Source organism: Rutidosis leptorrhynchoides, chromosome 1 (genome assembly GCF_046630445.1).
Source record: "Rutidosis leptorrhynchoides isolate AG116_Rl617_1_P2 chromosome 1, CSIRO_AGI_Rlap_v1, whole genome shotgun sequence".
Classification (NCBI taxonomy): Eukaryota; Viridiplantae; Streptophyta; class Magnoliopsida; order Asterales; family Asteraceae; genus Rutidosis; species Rutidosis leptorrhynchoides.
In genome coordinates this window covers 203,378,839-203,397,272 of record NC_092333.1, presented here as the reverse complement: position 1 = coordinate 203,397,272, position 18,434 = coordinate 203,378,839, and the positions used below count along the sequence as shown (strand labels likewise).

Genomic DNA, 18,434 nt, shown 5'->3' with positions numbered 1-18,434 from the left:
ACCGACTTGTAGTTCCCATCCCATCATACCAACAAATATGTCACCGTCTTGTGACATAACGCCCACTACTCACGATGTGGCACCAAAGGCCTACATCGCGTACGAGTAAATAAACCACATACATACATGTATAATTATTCCACTCACCTTGTCGCCTTGAAGAAATGCCACCGAATAATCCGAAACACACCGATGGAATGTACCTATTCCATTATCACAAACACAACAACACAATTAGGGTGGATTTACAAATCAACCCAAATTGACAACTAGTGCAATTTCGACCCAAATGCACTTCCAAGCACAAACCGTGCCCAAACTAACCAATAATCACTAACACAAGTGAGAATGGTCCTAATACGCCAATTAGACCCAATCATAGGTGTTAAACACCTATCTTGCCCAAAATGGCACTTAAACCCTAATTTTGACCCAAAGGAGTCAACATCGCGCCATTAGCGAGTTTTGACACCAAAACATATTTAACTCGGTTTTATACTTCAACTTAATCCATTTTAAGTTTATAAACCTTATTAAATTGACAATTGGGTCATAATCATCACCAAACCCTAATTTTGACTCAAGTCAAAATTAGTCAACCCAAATTCACCTAAAGTGATTCCAACACTTCCATAATCACTAAACCTAGTGATTAAACTCAAGATTAAAGCCTAATCAAGGCCAAATCGTCAACCACCCCAAAACCCGCCAAGTGACAAGAATAACTAGTCACCATAAACCCATTCATCATCTAAGAGGGTTTCACTACAAATCAAACTTAAACCCTAACTTGAATATCAAATCTAACAAATGTAATTCGGAGTTAGAACTTACCAATACTACCAAAACGTAGCTAGGAGCGAGATGAACAACTTTAAAACCCGATACTTTGATCAATTCAAGCTCCTTCTTCTCCAATTCAAGCTCTCTCACTCTAGAACTCTTCCTCTCTCTCCATATGTGGATGAGAGTGTTTGTGTGGGTGAGAAATGAGCTCCAATGGAGTTCTAGATCAGCTTTGATGACCCCAAACCGACCCCAAGTGAAAATACCAAAGTACCCTTCATTTAAACCTTTAAAAAAGGCTGAAAATTGCATCAGACAGGTTCGGCGCGCCGCGCCGAAATGTGGAGCGCCGCTCTAACCTACAGGTAAGTTTTCAGAAACTTGTTTTGGCCATAACTTTTTGACCGTAGCTCCGTTTTCGATGAATCAAATATTGTTGGAAACGTAATAAGATTTCCTTTCCAATGGTAAGGCTTTGAAACATCAACACAAATTTTATTTAGGGTTGAAAAGATACGTACACACCTTGCCACTTCAGACAACATCCAGTTTCCTTCGGCGTTCGAGCAAGCAGCACGTACACTTCATACACGCATCGTACACCATAAATACATTATGTACAATAAATATTTGGGTCTTACACTTTATCGGCAAAATACCCACTTCGTCGGTTAGAATTGAAGAACAAGTAATTACGAAGACGGGGCAAAAAGAATCAAGAAGAATCAGAGCTAAAACGAAGATTCTAGAGCAAAAACGATGAAAGACAAGAAATCAAGTTACGATCCAGGGAATCAGCAAGCCAAACGGCTTGCCAAATGGCCTGGCTCACAAACGGTCTGCCACACGCCCAAGTTAAACGGCCCCTGCAAATGGCTTGGTCTGGCAAACGACCCCTGCAAACGGCCTGCCAAATCGCTTGCCAAACGGCCTGCCAAACGGCTTGCCAAACGGTCTGCCAGCCATTTGCAGGAAAATTTCTTGCTTATTTAAAGGGTTTTTTATCATTCATTCCAACACACATTTCAATTCACTTTTTTCTCTCTCTTGTACCATATTAGTCATACTTTCAAGGTCTTCGACTCCGTACGGGGAACCTAGTACCCGGAGAAGAACGTCGAAGATTGTATTAGAAGCGGTCTGGAGTTTGAAGTTGTCACTTTTGTATTCAGAACTCATTTAATCTACTGGTACTTCTAACTTTTATCTCTATATAATGTCTTCTATCATAATGTTCTGTGATGTTGTTGCCATGATTAGCGAGTAGTTATCTTTAGTGTATGCTATGATGTAAGCAGTTATAATGCCGAAATAATGTTATGGTTTGTGTATGTTGTTGAAATCCTTTTCGATTTTGCTTTAAACTCAATTGCTTTTCCAACTAATAGAACGTAGTTATTGGCTCTATTATTAGGAAGTCGCGAACCCCGATTCAGAGTACACTATCTGTGTCACCCCTTGGTAAGAGAAGTCTATCGGATACAACGTAAGATCGACTGAGGCACACCGGTTGTAGTAAGTCTATCAAGCTTTGGATTTCGACTGAGGACTCATTCGTAGTGAAACATCTGACTAGACCCTTAGTACATTGTCGGTCCCAGACCATGCTAGTGTAGTCACCAAGCATATAAACTTCGTACGTGCATGTGGAAGCACAATAGTTGTTGTAAGCTGTACCTCTGCTAAGTAAGGCCATGGAACCCGGTCAGTGTTGACTAGTACACTGCACCATAATGCAGTCTCAAGAATTGCATCCCGCTTGAGGGATTCTTAGTTAATTAAGGAACTGTTTATTTAGACACATAAAGGATTGGACTGTTAGGATAATCGAACGTGTTCATAGAAGTCAACCTGACTTGGCCATGGTGTTCTTTAATTTTTAAGGGCCTAACTATCTTTTAAAACCAATCATTAACGAAATCATTGAAACACAGTACGTCTCTCGGATATGGTAAACCCTGTATTCTATTATGCTTAAGAAAGTTTAGACCTTTGTGGAATGTTAATACGTCACCCAACCGAGTCGCTCAATTGGATGAGCCATCTGAACGTATATGTAGAGACCCATCCCAATCCATCCGGACGAAGTCCATATCGATTATAAACGATTCACAACAATTGGTTACATCGCGAGGTACTTGACCTCTATATGATACATTTTGCAAACATTGCATTCATTTTTGAAAAGACAATCTTTCATTACATTGAAAGTTAACGGCATGCATACCATTTAATAATATATCTAACTATAATTGACTTAATAATAATCTTGATGAACTCGACAACTCGAATGCAACGTCTTTTGAAATATGTCATGTATGACTCCAAGTAATGTCTCTAAAATGAGCAAATACACAGCGGAAGATTTCTTTCGTACCTGAGAATAACATGCTTTAAAGTGTCAACCAAAAGGTTGGTGAGTTCATTAGTTTAATATAAACAATCATTCCATAATTTTAATAGACCACAAGATTCCATATTTCCAATTCTCATAAATAAACGTCCCATACATAGAGACAAAAATATCATTCATATGGATTGAACACCTGGTAACCGACATTCACAATATGCATATAAGAATATCCCCATCATTCCGGGATCCTCCTTCAGACATGATATAAATTTTGAAGTACTAAAGCATCCGGTACTTTGGATGGGGCTTGTTGAGCCCGATAGATCTATCTTTAGAATTCGCGTCAATTAGGGTGTCTGTTCCCTAATTCTTAGATTACCAGACTTAATAAAAAGGGGCATATTCAATTTGATCATTCAACCATACAATGTAGTTTTGATTACTTGTGTCTATTTCGTAAAACAGTTATAAAAGTTGTGCATGTATTCTCAGCCCAAAAATATAAAGGGTAAAAAGGCAAATGAAACTCACGCATATAAATATTGTAAAACAGTTCATAAAGCATTTGCATGTATTCTCAGCCCAAAAACGTAAAGAGTAAAAAGGGCAAATGAAACTCACGCATATAAATATTGTAAAACAGTTCATAAAGCATTTGCATGTATTCTCAGCCCAAAAACGTAAAGAGTAAAAAGGGCAAATGAAACTCACCATACTGTATTTTGTAGTAAAAATACATATGACGTCATTTAACAAGTGTAGGGTTGACCTCGGATTCACAACCTATATCATTTGTATATTTATTAATACACATAATCGTAATCGAACAAATTTATTTATTATATCTTAATTTATATATTATATATCTAATTTGCATATCTATATTCAAAATGGTTAATATTTATATAGTTAGTATATCCATATTTATATACATGCCTGTTTAATGTTATATTTAAAAATCAATAGTTTGTTATTTGTAAGTATTGATATAAATAATATTAGTAGTGATAAAAATAATAATAATAATCATAATAGGGTTAAAAGTGATACTTTTAATAGAAATGATAATAATATTAATAATTTTAATAATAATAATAATAAAAATGATAATAGAGATAATATTTTTTTTAATACTCATAATACTTATTTTAATGATAATATCGTTTTTAATACTTATAAATATAAATATAACATTAGTAATAATAATTATAATTCTAACAATCATAATTATAATAATCATAACAATAATTAATAATACACATAATTCTAATATAATTAATAATACTAATAATAATATTAATAAAAGTAATTGTGTATACCCTTAAAGCTTTGTATAAAAAGAATGCTCCAGACGGGATTTGAACCCGTGACCTCTCGAAACACCAACAACATCCAAACCATACTTCCAATTTGTTTTTCCTGATTTATAATGCACCTAATATGTACTTAACCCGTTATTATTTTGGCCTAACTGGATTCTGCCCAAGGTGCTTACTTAGTTAATATATCTCGGCCCAATAAACATATTTAGAAGTATTCGGCTCAATTAAATCCCGTAGCCCAATCCATTACCTAAACCCTACGATTAATATCATCTTAGCTTCATCATCTCTATCATTGATCACATATTATCATTCATGATTCATCATAATCATGATCTCTTCATTAACATCGCAGAACCACTATCATAAAATCATCATAGAATCGTGCTTCATATCTCCATCCTAACCTTCATCAATTCCCATTTCAGTATCATTATACTTTGTAATCTTCATCATACTCTCGAGAAGGAAAAAAAAATAAAGCGTAACAGGAAGGTCACGATCATCATAAATCCATCCCGTAATCATAACAATAATCCTAATCATAATCATCACTCGTTACTCGTTATTTCATGTATCACATACCATCATCTTCAATCATCTGAGTCGTCATCGTCTAACCTATCATTATCATCTAATGTATCACTATCTCCATAATTAACCTTTCTGTAACAGACTAGTAATTGTATTGAAGAGTAATAACCTAAGCGAATTTCTGCAGGGGATTTGGTTCGTACAGCAACAAGATTCGTTATCTACTTAGCCCAATAACAAACTTCTTAAGTCTAACTCTTCACAAGCCCAATGGTTAATCAATGGCCCAAGGATTTATACGTATGAACTCAAAAGTGAAGAAGCGTGATTCAAATTAAATTCTCTAATGGTGGTGGGGTTATATGTTTGTCGGCTAAATTTGAAAAGAAAATGGAAACACAAGATATTAGTCGACTCCTTTACTCACCAGGTGGATTCCACTTCTTCTTTTCTTTTTATATATGCTCATGATTTAATTAACAGGCCCACATTATTTGTTGTTTAAATGCATCACATAATGGGAAGGGAAACAACAAAAAATAATGGAAACAGGTATATGGTTTCGTAACAGGAAAACAACAGCAATAAGTGACCTGGTTTCGTTTAATCAACTCATCAAGAATGGTTTCGATTTTCATTGCTAATCGTATCAGAAGTGTATGGTGGTCTTGTTCGTGATGAAACAGAAAAACAGAAACATATTAGTGTAACAGTGATTCGTTCAGGGTGTATGTTCAAGGTTAAAGATAGTGATTTAGGGTGATCGAAGTCGGGTTGTAGTTATCGTTGTTGGACAGGAAACAGAAAAAAAAATATCGCGAGTGGTGGTGGTTGATGATAAAAATGGTGTGGCGATGGCTCGTTATGGAGGTGATGATTTGCAGAATCATGAATGTGGTGATTTTTATGGAAATCTTTAAACCGAGTTAGTGATGGTTCTTGGTGAGGGTTGTTGTAATTGATAAAGGTAGTAGTGAGTTGAAGGATTTACATCTGATATAAATGATAACTGACAGAGAAGATGTGAAATTAATTAAGTGTGTCCATATCCTTGATAAAAGGCTTTGGTTTGTAGTGCAATACTCGACAGGGGGAATCGATCAGAAAGAAGAAAACAAAAGTTTAAAAAGGCAGATAGTGATCGAAAACATATTTGTACCATATAAGATTTCAAATATCTAACAAATTTGTCAGAAGACAAAATATGTACAGTTTGATATTGTGCAAATCATGAGCAGCAACTAATTTAGATTGATTGTGATAGATAAGTGTTACGTGTTGTATCAATATCATAAATATATCTGCATATTTCTTTTTATACCCGTATTTATTTATTTTATTGGTTATATATTTATATATGCATTTATAAAGTATATAATATTCTCAATAATAAAATTAATAAAAATTCTAATTAATAAAATTTATATAATATACTCAATAATATAAAAATTTATATTGTATGTAAATACAATAATAATAATTCTAATTAATAAAATTTTATATTAATAACACTTATTATTGATTATAGAAATAAAAGTAGAAATACTAATACTAATAATAATAATAGAAATACTTATTATAATAATAAATATTATAGATATATAATGTTTATTATTAATAACAACAATGATAATTTCAATAATAATAATAATATTAAAAATACAAATGTCAATATTAATATTAACATTAATAATAGTAATGCAAGTGAAATATTAATATTAGCATAACACTTATATTCAAACTTGTAATTAGATTTAATAAGTTACAATTTATTAATCATATCATATTTAATATAATATTTCATATTTATAAGTTACAATATATATAATATTACTTATGTTTAAAGTTCATATATATATTACAAGTAATTTTCATATACATATTTATATATATATATATATATATATATATATATATATATATATATATATATATATATATATATATATATATATATATATATATATATATATATATATATATTAGTATCTATATGTATATATATATATATATATATATATATAAATATATATGTAACTATTTATAAATAGTTGTTCGTGAATCATCGGTAATGGTCAAAGGTCAAATATATACATGAACACAGTTCGAAGGTTTTGAGACTTTAACATTACAAACTTCGCCTATTGTGTCGAACTTATGTAAAGATTAAGTTTAAATTTAGTCGGAAATTTTCGGGTCATCACAGTACCTACCCGTTAAAAGAAATTTCGTCCCGAAATTTGATCGAGGTCGTCATGGCTAACTATAAGAATGTTTTCATGACGAATATGAAGTGAGAATAGAGTTTTATCATCATTGAATAATATAGATAAAACAATTTTGATTATACGAAGAGTATAAGTGAAACTATCGCAAGAGAGTGAAATGAGTAAATGTAGAATCGTTTTAACTGATGACGTAGTTATGATTGGTTTCCGGAATTCATGGGATTTAAAGAAAATCTTCGTAATAAGATTTGATTCCTCGGTAATCAAGGGAAATTAGGATCCGCTTTAAATGCAATCATCTGTTCTGATTGCTCTGTCGGACATTTTACTATAAGTTCACCCCCGTCGTTTCCTTACAGATCACACCTTTTATTCTTTCTCCCTCAACTCATACTTTAAAGCATCCATTAATATGCTCCATCCAGTACTGATTCTTGATATACTCCTAACTTTCATATCTGTCATTCTTCTCTTTCATCTGCCACCAGAAGAATCTATTCACTTCTATTGTTTCCTTGGGATTATAATATTTTTAATTCTCCCGTGTCTTTACGTTTCAATACGTATTGATATACACGGTTTGTAATTTATGTGTTGTTGTCGAACTTTATATTTTCTTTTATATTCAAGAGTTCCATACTTTTGTGTTCTCTTCCCGACTTCAAGTCAAGCGAATAATGGTCCAGAATTTGTAGATATGAAGTTTGAAATGGACATAATTAATGTTCTTAGAAAGAAATCATAATGGCACGATCTTGATTTGGCAAATTACCAGAATATCCGAAAAGATAGAACTATCAATAAGATATATTCTTATTATGTTTAGAGATTGGGTAGAATGTAAGAGTTGTGTAAATGGCACATGATGATGGTACTGTGAATCATCATGTTTCATTAGAAACTCAGCATGAATTACTGTAATATAATCATGTTGATCAAGTGTTATTATATTATACTAACTCATGCATCAGTTTCCAACACTACTTCAAAAGTATTCATATTTTAAATTCAAAGGTTCGCAGAATATAGAAACTAAAACAGTTTCCTTTTATGATATAATACGGATAACGCAGAGAGATAATTAATATCAAACGAGAATATTTATGAAGATATCTTCAGAAATATTGAGGATATTAATAAAGAAAGGTACGATGATATCTTAGGATTTCAGAATCAAATTGTGATGAAGAAATTCATTCACGATGATTTAGAGTGGTTAATGAGTAAGGTATTTGCTAAAGATTTCACCAGAAACAGAATCATCTAGATTCTTTATGAACAAGTTTAGTCCTTGTAATTGTTCAGAGTCTCCTTCATGGTTTGCTCAATTCATTTTTTCAGAACTCAGAGATCTGATTCGTAAGCTAGAGTGCTTTACAGAATTTCAGAATAGGAGATCATAATTCTAAGAGATAAATGTTATATGTATATATATAACTATTGATGTAGAAATGCTGCGAGATTACAAAATACTGATTGCTGATTCTCGGTAACTGGTATGTCAATTCTCGTTACAAGATGCGGATGTGTATATGATAGGGTTTTAATGAACAATTATAATGGTTCTTCGGAGAGTCTTAAGTCAATGAGTAATGAAGTTGCTGGTAAGTTTAATGCTAATGTGGTGGAATATAAACGGTTCCTTGGTAACGATGACGAAAGACAACCTTATATATCAAGGTTATAATAGAGTTTATTCGAACAAAAGGTCGATGTTGATTTGCTGGAGCTGTCACAAAATTGGCTAATTTGGAAAGAGATTGAGAAGTTATTTTCGGTAATGATAACGCTAAAGGGATTAGCACAGCTACTCGTTAAACGTTTTCTCAGTTTCCGAGTAATTTCAGGTGCATAACTATATGTATCAATATTTTATTTCGTAGATGAAGTGCGGTTGATTCATCCTCCCGATTGAGATGTTTTCAAGAATCACGAAAGGTTTGAAGGCAGATTGTAATCGTCGAGACACAAATGAGGTTTAAGATGAAATTCAAGTGGCTAACTTGAAAAGTTTTTTAGTTTTATATGTTATAATCAATATTTTAATTCATTTTAAATTGTCCAATCTTGATAGTCCACAGTCGATAGTCCACAGTAACAGTCCAATAATTCATATATAGTTTAATATATAATATTCGAATTAATTAATACGTATCGTGACCCGTATACGTCTCAGACTCGATCACAACTCAAAATATATATATTATTGTAGAATCAACCTCAACCCTGTATAGCTAACTCCCGCATTACTGCATATAGAGTGTCTATGGTTATTCCAAATAATATATATAGATGCGTTGATATGATATGTCAAAACCTTGTATACGTGTCCTGATATTTAAAGTGCGTAAAATAAATAACAGAAATTAAATGACGATAAATAAAATTGCGATAATTAAATTGCGATAAATAAAATGCGATAAATAAATTGCGATAAATAAAAAGTAATACGGAATTAACAGTTAGCTAGAAACAGTTAGCGTGGATTCTTAACAAAATTTCTCATAGTTAATTTGTTTGTATCTAACAAATTTTATTTTGTCCAATGTTTTCTTCATTATGCCACTTGTTGGATTCTGGTAAATCAAAATCCAAATATAAAATTGGATGAAAATGGTTATTCTTTGGTGAACGGATACGTATATCGGTGGTTATAAATAGGATAGTAAATGACTGTTGAATCAGATTCGAAGAATGTACAGTGTAACTTATTAATGTGAATCTTAAATATTCCTCGGGTATTACCTACCCTTTAAAATATTTTCATCGTTAACAGTTTGTACAAAAAGATTTTTAATTACAATCTTTATGAAAACATATATACATATATATTTTCTTCAGATGTAATCATGGATTTAATGAGTCAATGTGATATTAAACTCATCAGATTTACGGCTAGAACTGGAGTACATAATCTCTAAAACATTAGAGATTACATAATCGCCATGAAGAACGGAGATAATTGATATAGAACGTTTCGTAGAATGATAATTATACTCGAGGTATGGAATGAGATGTTGAGGCATGGATTGTTGATGGTACTGGTGCTGTTATTGATGGTACTGTTGGTGCTGGTGATGTTGCTGAAGCTGGTAGATTTTTGCACCTTATTCTCCAAATTGATTACTCGAGCGCGAAGTTCTTTGACTTCTTGTATTACTCCGGGATAATTTGTCAGTCGGAACGAGCAGATGAATAGGGTTTCAAATTGTGGATAGAATATAAACATATCGAGCTAATCTGGAAATGTGGGTGAAGATGGTGTTTCGAATTGATTCACCGTTAAGTTCTTCGGGTTATTCGTCAAGAGGTGAATTTGGTTGATGGAAAAGATCGCTTTCTTCACGTCTCCATTGATTAAGTCGACTACGAACGCATCAGATAAATTGGGTATGGCTGATTGATTGATTCATTCTGGTGACACCGCTTTCGGAGCTTAGGTGAATATCCATGTCGGAATAGCAGTCGGAATAACTATCGGAATAGTTATCGGAATCTAAGAGACTCGAATTGGTTGAGGGACTAATCTCGTATGATTAGATGAAGGATTTTTGACAAGGAATTGAATAGGATGTAGATTAGTACCCTGTAATACATAATTTACATATGCATATATAATACTAAAATCTCATAAGTTACAGAGGAATCTACGGAAGCTGTCAGGCAAAGGGAACAATAACAGATACGCTAAGATATGAATTTATCTATACACTGTCCATGCAATAGAGGCAGTAAGACGTGTCTAGACTTTAAGGATGATAAGCAAATAATTTTTCGACACTAAATGATAAGCAAAACTTTTGACATGCAGACACGGTCGAAGTCCAGACTCACTAATGCATCTAAACAACTATCAGTTAGACACACTAATGCAAGACCTGGTTCGCTAAGACCACCGCTCTGATACCAACTGTAGAGACCCGTCCCAATCCATCCGGACAATGTCCATATCGATTATAAACGATTCACAACAATTGGTTACATCGCGAGGTACTTGACCTCTATATGATACATTTTACAAACATTGCATTCATTTTTGAATAGAAAATCTTTCATTACATTGAAAGTTGACGGCATGCATACTATTTCATAATATATCTAACTATAATTGACTTAATAATAATCTTGATGAACTCGACGACTCAAATGTAACGTCTTTTGAAATATGTCATGTATGACTCCAAGTAATGTCTCTAAAATGAGCAAATGCACAGCGGAAGATTTCTTTCATGCCTGAGAATAACATGCTTTAAAGTATCAACCAAAAGGTTGATGAGTTCACTAGTTTAATATAAACAATCATTCCATAATTTTAATAGACCACAAGATTCCATATTTCCAATTCTCATAAATAAACGTCCCATACATAGAGACAAAAATATCATTCATATGGATTGAACACCTGGTAACCAACATTCACAATATGCATATAAGAATATCCCCATCATTCCGGGATCCTCCTTCGGACATGATATAAATTTCGAAGTACTAAAGCATCCGGTACTTTGGATGGGGCTTGTTGAGCCCGATAGATCTATCTTTAGAGTTCGCGTCAATTAGGGTGTATGTTCCCTAATTCTTAGATTACCAGACTTAATAAAAAGGGGCATATTCAATTTGATCATTCAACCATACAATGTAGTTTTGATTACTTGTGTCTATTTCGTAAAACAGTTATAAAAGTTGCGCATGTATTCTCAGCCCAAAAATATAAAGGGTAAAAAGGCAAATGAAACTTACGCATATAAATATTGTAAAACAGTTCATAAAGTATTTGCATGTATTCTCAGCCCAAAAACGTAAAGAGTAAAAAGGGCAAATGAAACTCACGCATATAAATATTGTAAAACAGTTCATAAAGCATTTGCATGTATTCTCAGCCCAAAAACGTAAAGAGTAAAAAGGGCAAATGAAACTCACCATACTGTATTTTGTAGTAAAAATACATATGACATCATTTAACAAGTGTAGGGTTGACCTCAGATTCACGAACCTATATCATTTGTATATTTATTAATACACATAATCGTAATCGAACAAATTTATTTATTATATCTTAATTTATATATTATACATTTAATTTGCATATCTATATTCATAATGGTTAATATTTATATAGTTAGTATATCCATATTTATATACATGCCTGTTTAATGTTATATTTAAAAATCAATAGTTTGTTATTTGTAAGTATTGATATAAATAATATTAGTAGTGATAAAAATAATGATAATGATAATAGGGTTAAAAGTGATACTTTTAATAGAAATGATAATAATATTAATAATTTTAATAATAATAATAAAAATGATAATAGAGATAATATTTTTTTTTAATACTCATAATACTTATTTTAATGATAATATCGTTTTTAATACTTATAAATATAAATATAACATTAGTAATAATAATTATAATTCTAACAATCATAATTATAATAATCATAACAATAATTAATAATACACATAATTCTAATATAATTAATAATACTAATAATAATATTAATAAAAGTAATTGTGTATACCCTTAAAGCTTTGTAAAAAAAGAATGCTCCAGACGGGATTTGAACCCGTGACCTCTCGAAACCCCAACAACATCCAAACCATACTTCCAATTTGTTTTTCCTGATTTATAATGCACCTAATATGTACTTAACCCGTTATTATTTTGGCCCAACTAGATTCAGCCCAAGGTGCTTACTTAGTTAATATATCTCGGACCAATAAACATATTTAGAAGTATTCGGCTCAATTAAATCCCGTAGCCCAATCCATTACCTAAACCCTACGTTTAATATCATCTCAGCTTCATCATCTCTATCATTGATCACATATTATCATTCATGATTCATCATAATCATGATCTTTTCATTAACATCGCAGAACCACTATCATAAAATCATCATAGAATCGTGCTTCATATCTCCATCCTAACCTTCATCAATTCCCATTACAGTATCATTATACTTTGTAATCTTCATCATACTCTCGAGAAGGAAAAAAAATAAAGCGTAACAGGAAGGTCACGATCATCATAAATCCATCCCGTAATCATAACAATAATCCTAATCATAATCATCACTCGTTACTCGTTATTTCATGTATCACATACCATCATCTTCAATCATCTGAGTCGTCATCGTCTAACCTATCATTATCATTTAATGTATCACTATCTCCATAATTAACCTTTCTGTAACAGACTAGTAATTGTATTGAATAGTAATAACCTAAGCGAATTTCTGCAGGGGATTTGGTTCGTACAGCAACAAGATTCGTTATCTACTTAGCCCAATAACAAACTTCTTAAGTCTAACTCTTCACAAGCCCAATGGTTAATCAATGGCCCAAGGATTTATACGTATGAACTCAAAAGTGAAGAAGCGTGATTCAAATTAAATTCTCTAATGGTGGTGGGGTTATATGTTTGTCGGCTGAAATTGAAAAGAAAATGGAAACACAAGATATTAGTCGACTCCTTTACTCACCAGGTGGATTCCACTTCTTCTTTTCTTTTTATATATGCTCATGATTTAATTAACAGGCCCACATTATTTGTTGTTTAAATGCATCACATAATGGGAAGGGAAACAACAAAAAATAATGGAAACATGTATATGGTTTCGTAACAGGAAAACAACAGCAATAAGTGACCTGGTTTTGTTTAATCAACTCATCAAGAATGGTTTCGATTTTCATTGCTAATCGTATCAGAAGTGTATGGTGGTCTTGTTCGTGATGAAACAGAAAAACAGAAACATATTAGTGTAACAGTGATTCGTTCAGGGTGTATGTTCAAGGTTGAAGATAGTGATTTAGGGTGATCGAAGTCGGGTTGTAGTTATCGTTGTTGGACAGGAAACAGAAAAAAAAATATCGCGAGTGGTGGTGGTTGATGATAAAAATGGTGTGGCGATGGCTCGTTATGGAGGTGATGATTTGCAGAATCATGAATGTGGTGATTTTTATGGAAATCTTTAAACCGAGTTAGTGATGGTTCTTGGTGAGGGTGGTTGTAATTGATAAAGGTAGTAGTGAGTTGAAGGATTTACATCTGATATAATGATAACTGACAGTGAAGATGTGAAATTACTTAAGTGTGTCCATATCCTTGATAAAAGGCTTTGGTTTGTAGTGCAATACTCGACAGGGAGAATCGATCAGAAAGAAGAAAACAAAAGTTTAAAAAGGCAGATAGTGATCGAAAACAGATTTGTACCATATAAGATTTCAAATATCTAACAAATCTGTCAGAAGACAAAATATGTACAGTTTGATATCGTGCAAATCATGAGCAGCAACTAATTTAGATTGATTGTGATAGATAAGTGTTACGTTTTGTATCAATATCATAAATATATCTGTATATTTCTTTTTATACCCGTATTTATTTATTTTATTGGTTATATATTTATATATGCATTTATAAAGTATATAATATACTCAATAATAAAATTAATTATATTGTATATATATATATATATATATATATATATATATATATATATATATATATATATATATATGTAAATACAATAATAATAATTCTAATTAATAAAAATTTATATTAATAACACTTATTATTGATTATAGAAATAAAAGTAGAAATACTAATACTAATAATAATAATAGAAATACGTATAATAATAATAAATATTATAGCTATATAATGTTTATTATTAATAACAACAATGATAATTTCAATAATAATAATAATATTAAAAATACAAATGTCAATATTAATATTAACATTAATAATAGTAATGCAAGTCAAATATTAATATTAGTATAACACTTATATTCAAACTTGTAATTAGATTTAATAAATTACAATTTATTAATCATATCATATTTAATATAATATTTCATATTTATAAGTTACAATATATATAATATTACTTATGTTTAAAGTTCATATATATATTACAAGTAATTTTCATATACATATTTTTATATATATATTATTATCTATATGTATGTATATATATATATATATATATATATATATATATATATATATATATATATATATATATATATATATATATATATATATATATATATATATATATATATATATATATATATATGTAACTATTTATAAATAGTTGTTCGTGAATCGTCGGTAATGGTCAAAGGTCAAATATATACATGAACACAGTTCGAAGGTTTTGAGACTTTAACATTACAAACTTCGCCTATTGTGTCGAACTTATGTAAAGATTAAGTTTAAATTTAGTCGGAAATTTCTGGGTCATCACAGTGTATGCCTGTAGTCAGACTGCACGGGCGTCGGGGGTAAGGGACGTTGTTGTATATTCAGAATCTTTAAGCCTATCGCATTATTTAGTGACATGTCTTACGAAAGGGGCGTTTAGGACCAGTGTAATGAATACAAGGTCTCTGTCTATTCATGAGCCAGCATTCTATAATCTCGGCAAAATAACTGATGAAATCATAGTATGCATTTGCTTTAACCTTATCTGAATTACGAATAATTTAATTTATCTGACTTATAAACTAGAAAATCCCAAAAATTAGGTAACCACTACTCCTTCATAACTATCTTAAGCTTTAATATAGGTTTGATTCTACTGATATCTTAAAAATAGGACTCTAGGTCATACTTCCCTTACTCATAATAAGGAGTAGTACGATTTAGGCCCCGCTAAATATAAATTTAAAACAGTACCCCCCTCTTGGTGGTTGATTCTGACATGTTACGACCTAACGACACCGCACAAATAAAACTGTTCGTTTTGGCGATATCAGTTTCCAACACCTCAATTCGAGGGTGGTGTCGATGAGGGGCCGATTAGTCACGGGGTTATCGACAATACCAATGAGAGGGGGTTTAGTTACAAAGACTTCAAGCTAACTAAGCCTCCGATCTTTGAAGGGAATCCCGATCCTCTTATAAGCACTAGGTAGATATCTGATGTTGAAGGGTACTTTCGGGTAAGTGAGTGCCCACTCGACAAAAAGACAAGGCTTTCTACGAGCCTACTAAGGGGTGCGGCCAAGACTTGGTTGGATGATAAAATTTTAGTGATGGGTGAAGGGCCTTTTATGAGTTTGTCTTGGGATAATTTCAAGACCGAGTTCTTTTTAGAGTATCGCACTCAAGTCGATCTTACCCGAATTCGGAGTGAGTTGCGAAATTTTAAACAAGGGTCAATGGACCTAAACACTCTAATATGTTGATGGAATACTTTCATAAGACTTTGAATGATGATATGCGTAAGAAGATTATTCTTGGTCAAGTTAAGTCCTTTTCTAAGTTATTTGATGTGGCCATAGGTTTTGAGTCCGATGTCCCGAAAGTGAGTGATGTTGCTTTTAGTAAGACGAAATCTGAGTCGAATAGGTGCCTAGTAAGAAGGCGAAGAGTGGGTCCGAGAGTGTGGGGAGTGTAAAGAAGGGTGGTTTAGGTGATGGTGTCCCAAGGTGTTACACATGCGGTTAAAGGGGTCATATAGCCCGTGATTGTACCAATTCCTCTTCTAAGATGATTACTTGCTTTAATTGCCGGAAGGAAGGTCACCGAAAATCTGAGTGTCCTGATTTTGGTTTGGAGGAAAAGAGCAATGACAATACCAAGCAGTTGGAAAAGGCGACGGGGCCCGCGAGGGGACGAAATTTCTTGATAACTACCGATGATGCTAAGAAGTCCAATGATGTGGTTTCAGGTACTTTCTTGGTTAATTCTAAACCTTCTAAGGTGTTATTCGGTAGTGGTGCTGATATGTCCTATGTTTCTTTAAAATATGTGGCTACTTTAGATTGTCCCTTATGTGATCTAAAATCTTCTTTACATGTCGAGATCACCGATGGTAGGTTCTCGGTGGCTAATGGGGTGTATAGAAATTTTGTTATTGATTTCGGAACCGAGAAGTTTGATATCGACTTGGTTCCTATTACCTTGGGTGAATTTGATGTTGTTGTGGGTATGGATTGGCTTGATCATAATAGAGCTAATCTTGATTGTCATGAGAAATTGGTAAGGGTAAGAATCCCAAGTGAGGGAGAGCTAATCGTGTGTAGTGAATCTCGAAGACGTCCCGTGCCTATTTGTACCTATGCTCGGGCACATCGAATCTTGTCTAGTGGGGGTATGGCTTATCTAGCCCATGTGGTTGACACTCATGATGAGCCACCTTCCATTAAATCTATTCCTGTTGTTAATGAATTTGAGGATGTTTTTTCTGATGAATTACCTGGTGTTCCGCCGGTAAGACAAGTGGAATTTCGCATCGAGTTGGTTTCGGGGGCGAATCCCATTGCTAAAACTCCCTATCGTTTGGCACCAACCGAGATGCATGAGTTGTTAATCCAAACCCAAGAGTTGTTAGAGAAGAGTTTTATTCGACGGAGTAGCTCGCCATGGGGTGCTCCGGTCTTGTTTGTGAAGAAGAAGGACGGTAGTATGCGTATGTGCATCGATTACCGTGAGCTTAACAAGGTGACGATCAAGAATCTTTATCCGTTGCCTAGGATTGACGATCTATTTGATCAACTTTAAGGTGCCTGTTATTTCTATAAGATTGACTTGCGATCCAGTTATCATCAAATGCGGATCCGTTAGGAAGATGTTGAGAAAACGGCATTTCGGACGCGTTATGGGCTGATGTGTAATTTCGTACTCTAAAATAACTAGTAAAAACTAACCAATAATTATCATACAATACAGGCAACTAATCTCGATCGTGCAGTAATTTATAAGTAATGTTGACCAGTTCGTCCATAGAGAGCAGTTTTATCAGAAACTTTAACTTATAATTATTCTAGTAAAAATGGGGGGTTTTTGTTTAGAAAACAATCGCGTAATTAAAATTAACTTAATTCAATAAAGACAAAGGTATCCACCTAGAATCAATTCCCTCGGATCAGGATTGCTGCTAAGTCCACTTTTAAACAATTATAATGGTGGTAACACTGTAATTATCTCTCGATTCTCACAGATTATCAACTAAATCATTAGCTCAACTCTCGTTGATCCTAATTCTCTAATCTAGTTACCAAGATATTAATCTAGCTTGAATTGCTTTGGTCTCCCTAACAATTCCACAATTATCACGGTTTTTCACAGTTTAATTACTAGTTAATTAATTATACCTGTCTCCCTTATATAATTAACCAAAGGTCTAAGCTATTCACATTCAATAACCTAGTAAAGATCACAACTTGATTCAACTCTCGTTGAATAGTTAAT

At 32.6% G+C, this 18,434-nt stretch overlaps 1 protein-coding gene across 1 annotated transcript; it reads left to right on the top strand.

Moving 5' to 3' along the window:
- The first annotated feature begins 16,730 nt into the window (after nucleotides 1-16,730).
- On the top strand, nucleotides 16,731-17,948 carry LOC139893880 (uncharacterized). The gene is made up of 3 exons (XM_071877077.1): nucleotides 16,731-17,080; nucleotides 17,195-17,618; nucleotides 17,913-17,948. Exons 1-3 carry the CDS (start codon nucleotides 16,731-16,733, stop codon nucleotides 17,946-17,948), a joined length of 810 nt encoding a protein of 269 aa, XP_071733178.1.
- The last annotated feature ends 486 nt before the right edge of the window (nucleotides 17,949-18,434 follow it).

What these genes read in the sequence shown, in the direction of transcription:
- LOC139893880 (XM_071877077.1), top strand. Translation starts at nt 16,731, where the DNA reads ATGATTACTTGCTTTAATTGCCGGAAGGAAGGTCACCGAAAATCTGAG. An exon ending in TTCTCGGTGGCTAATGGGGT is followed by an intron (nt 17,081 to 17,194) that starts GTATAGAAATTT and finishes TGATCATAATAG; the next exon opens with AGCTAATCTTGATTGTCATG. An exon ending in GCTCGCCATGGGGTGCTCCG is followed by an intron (nt 17,619 to 17,912) that starts GTCTTGTTTGTG and finishes CATACAATACAG; the next exon opens with GCAACTAATCTCGATCGTGC.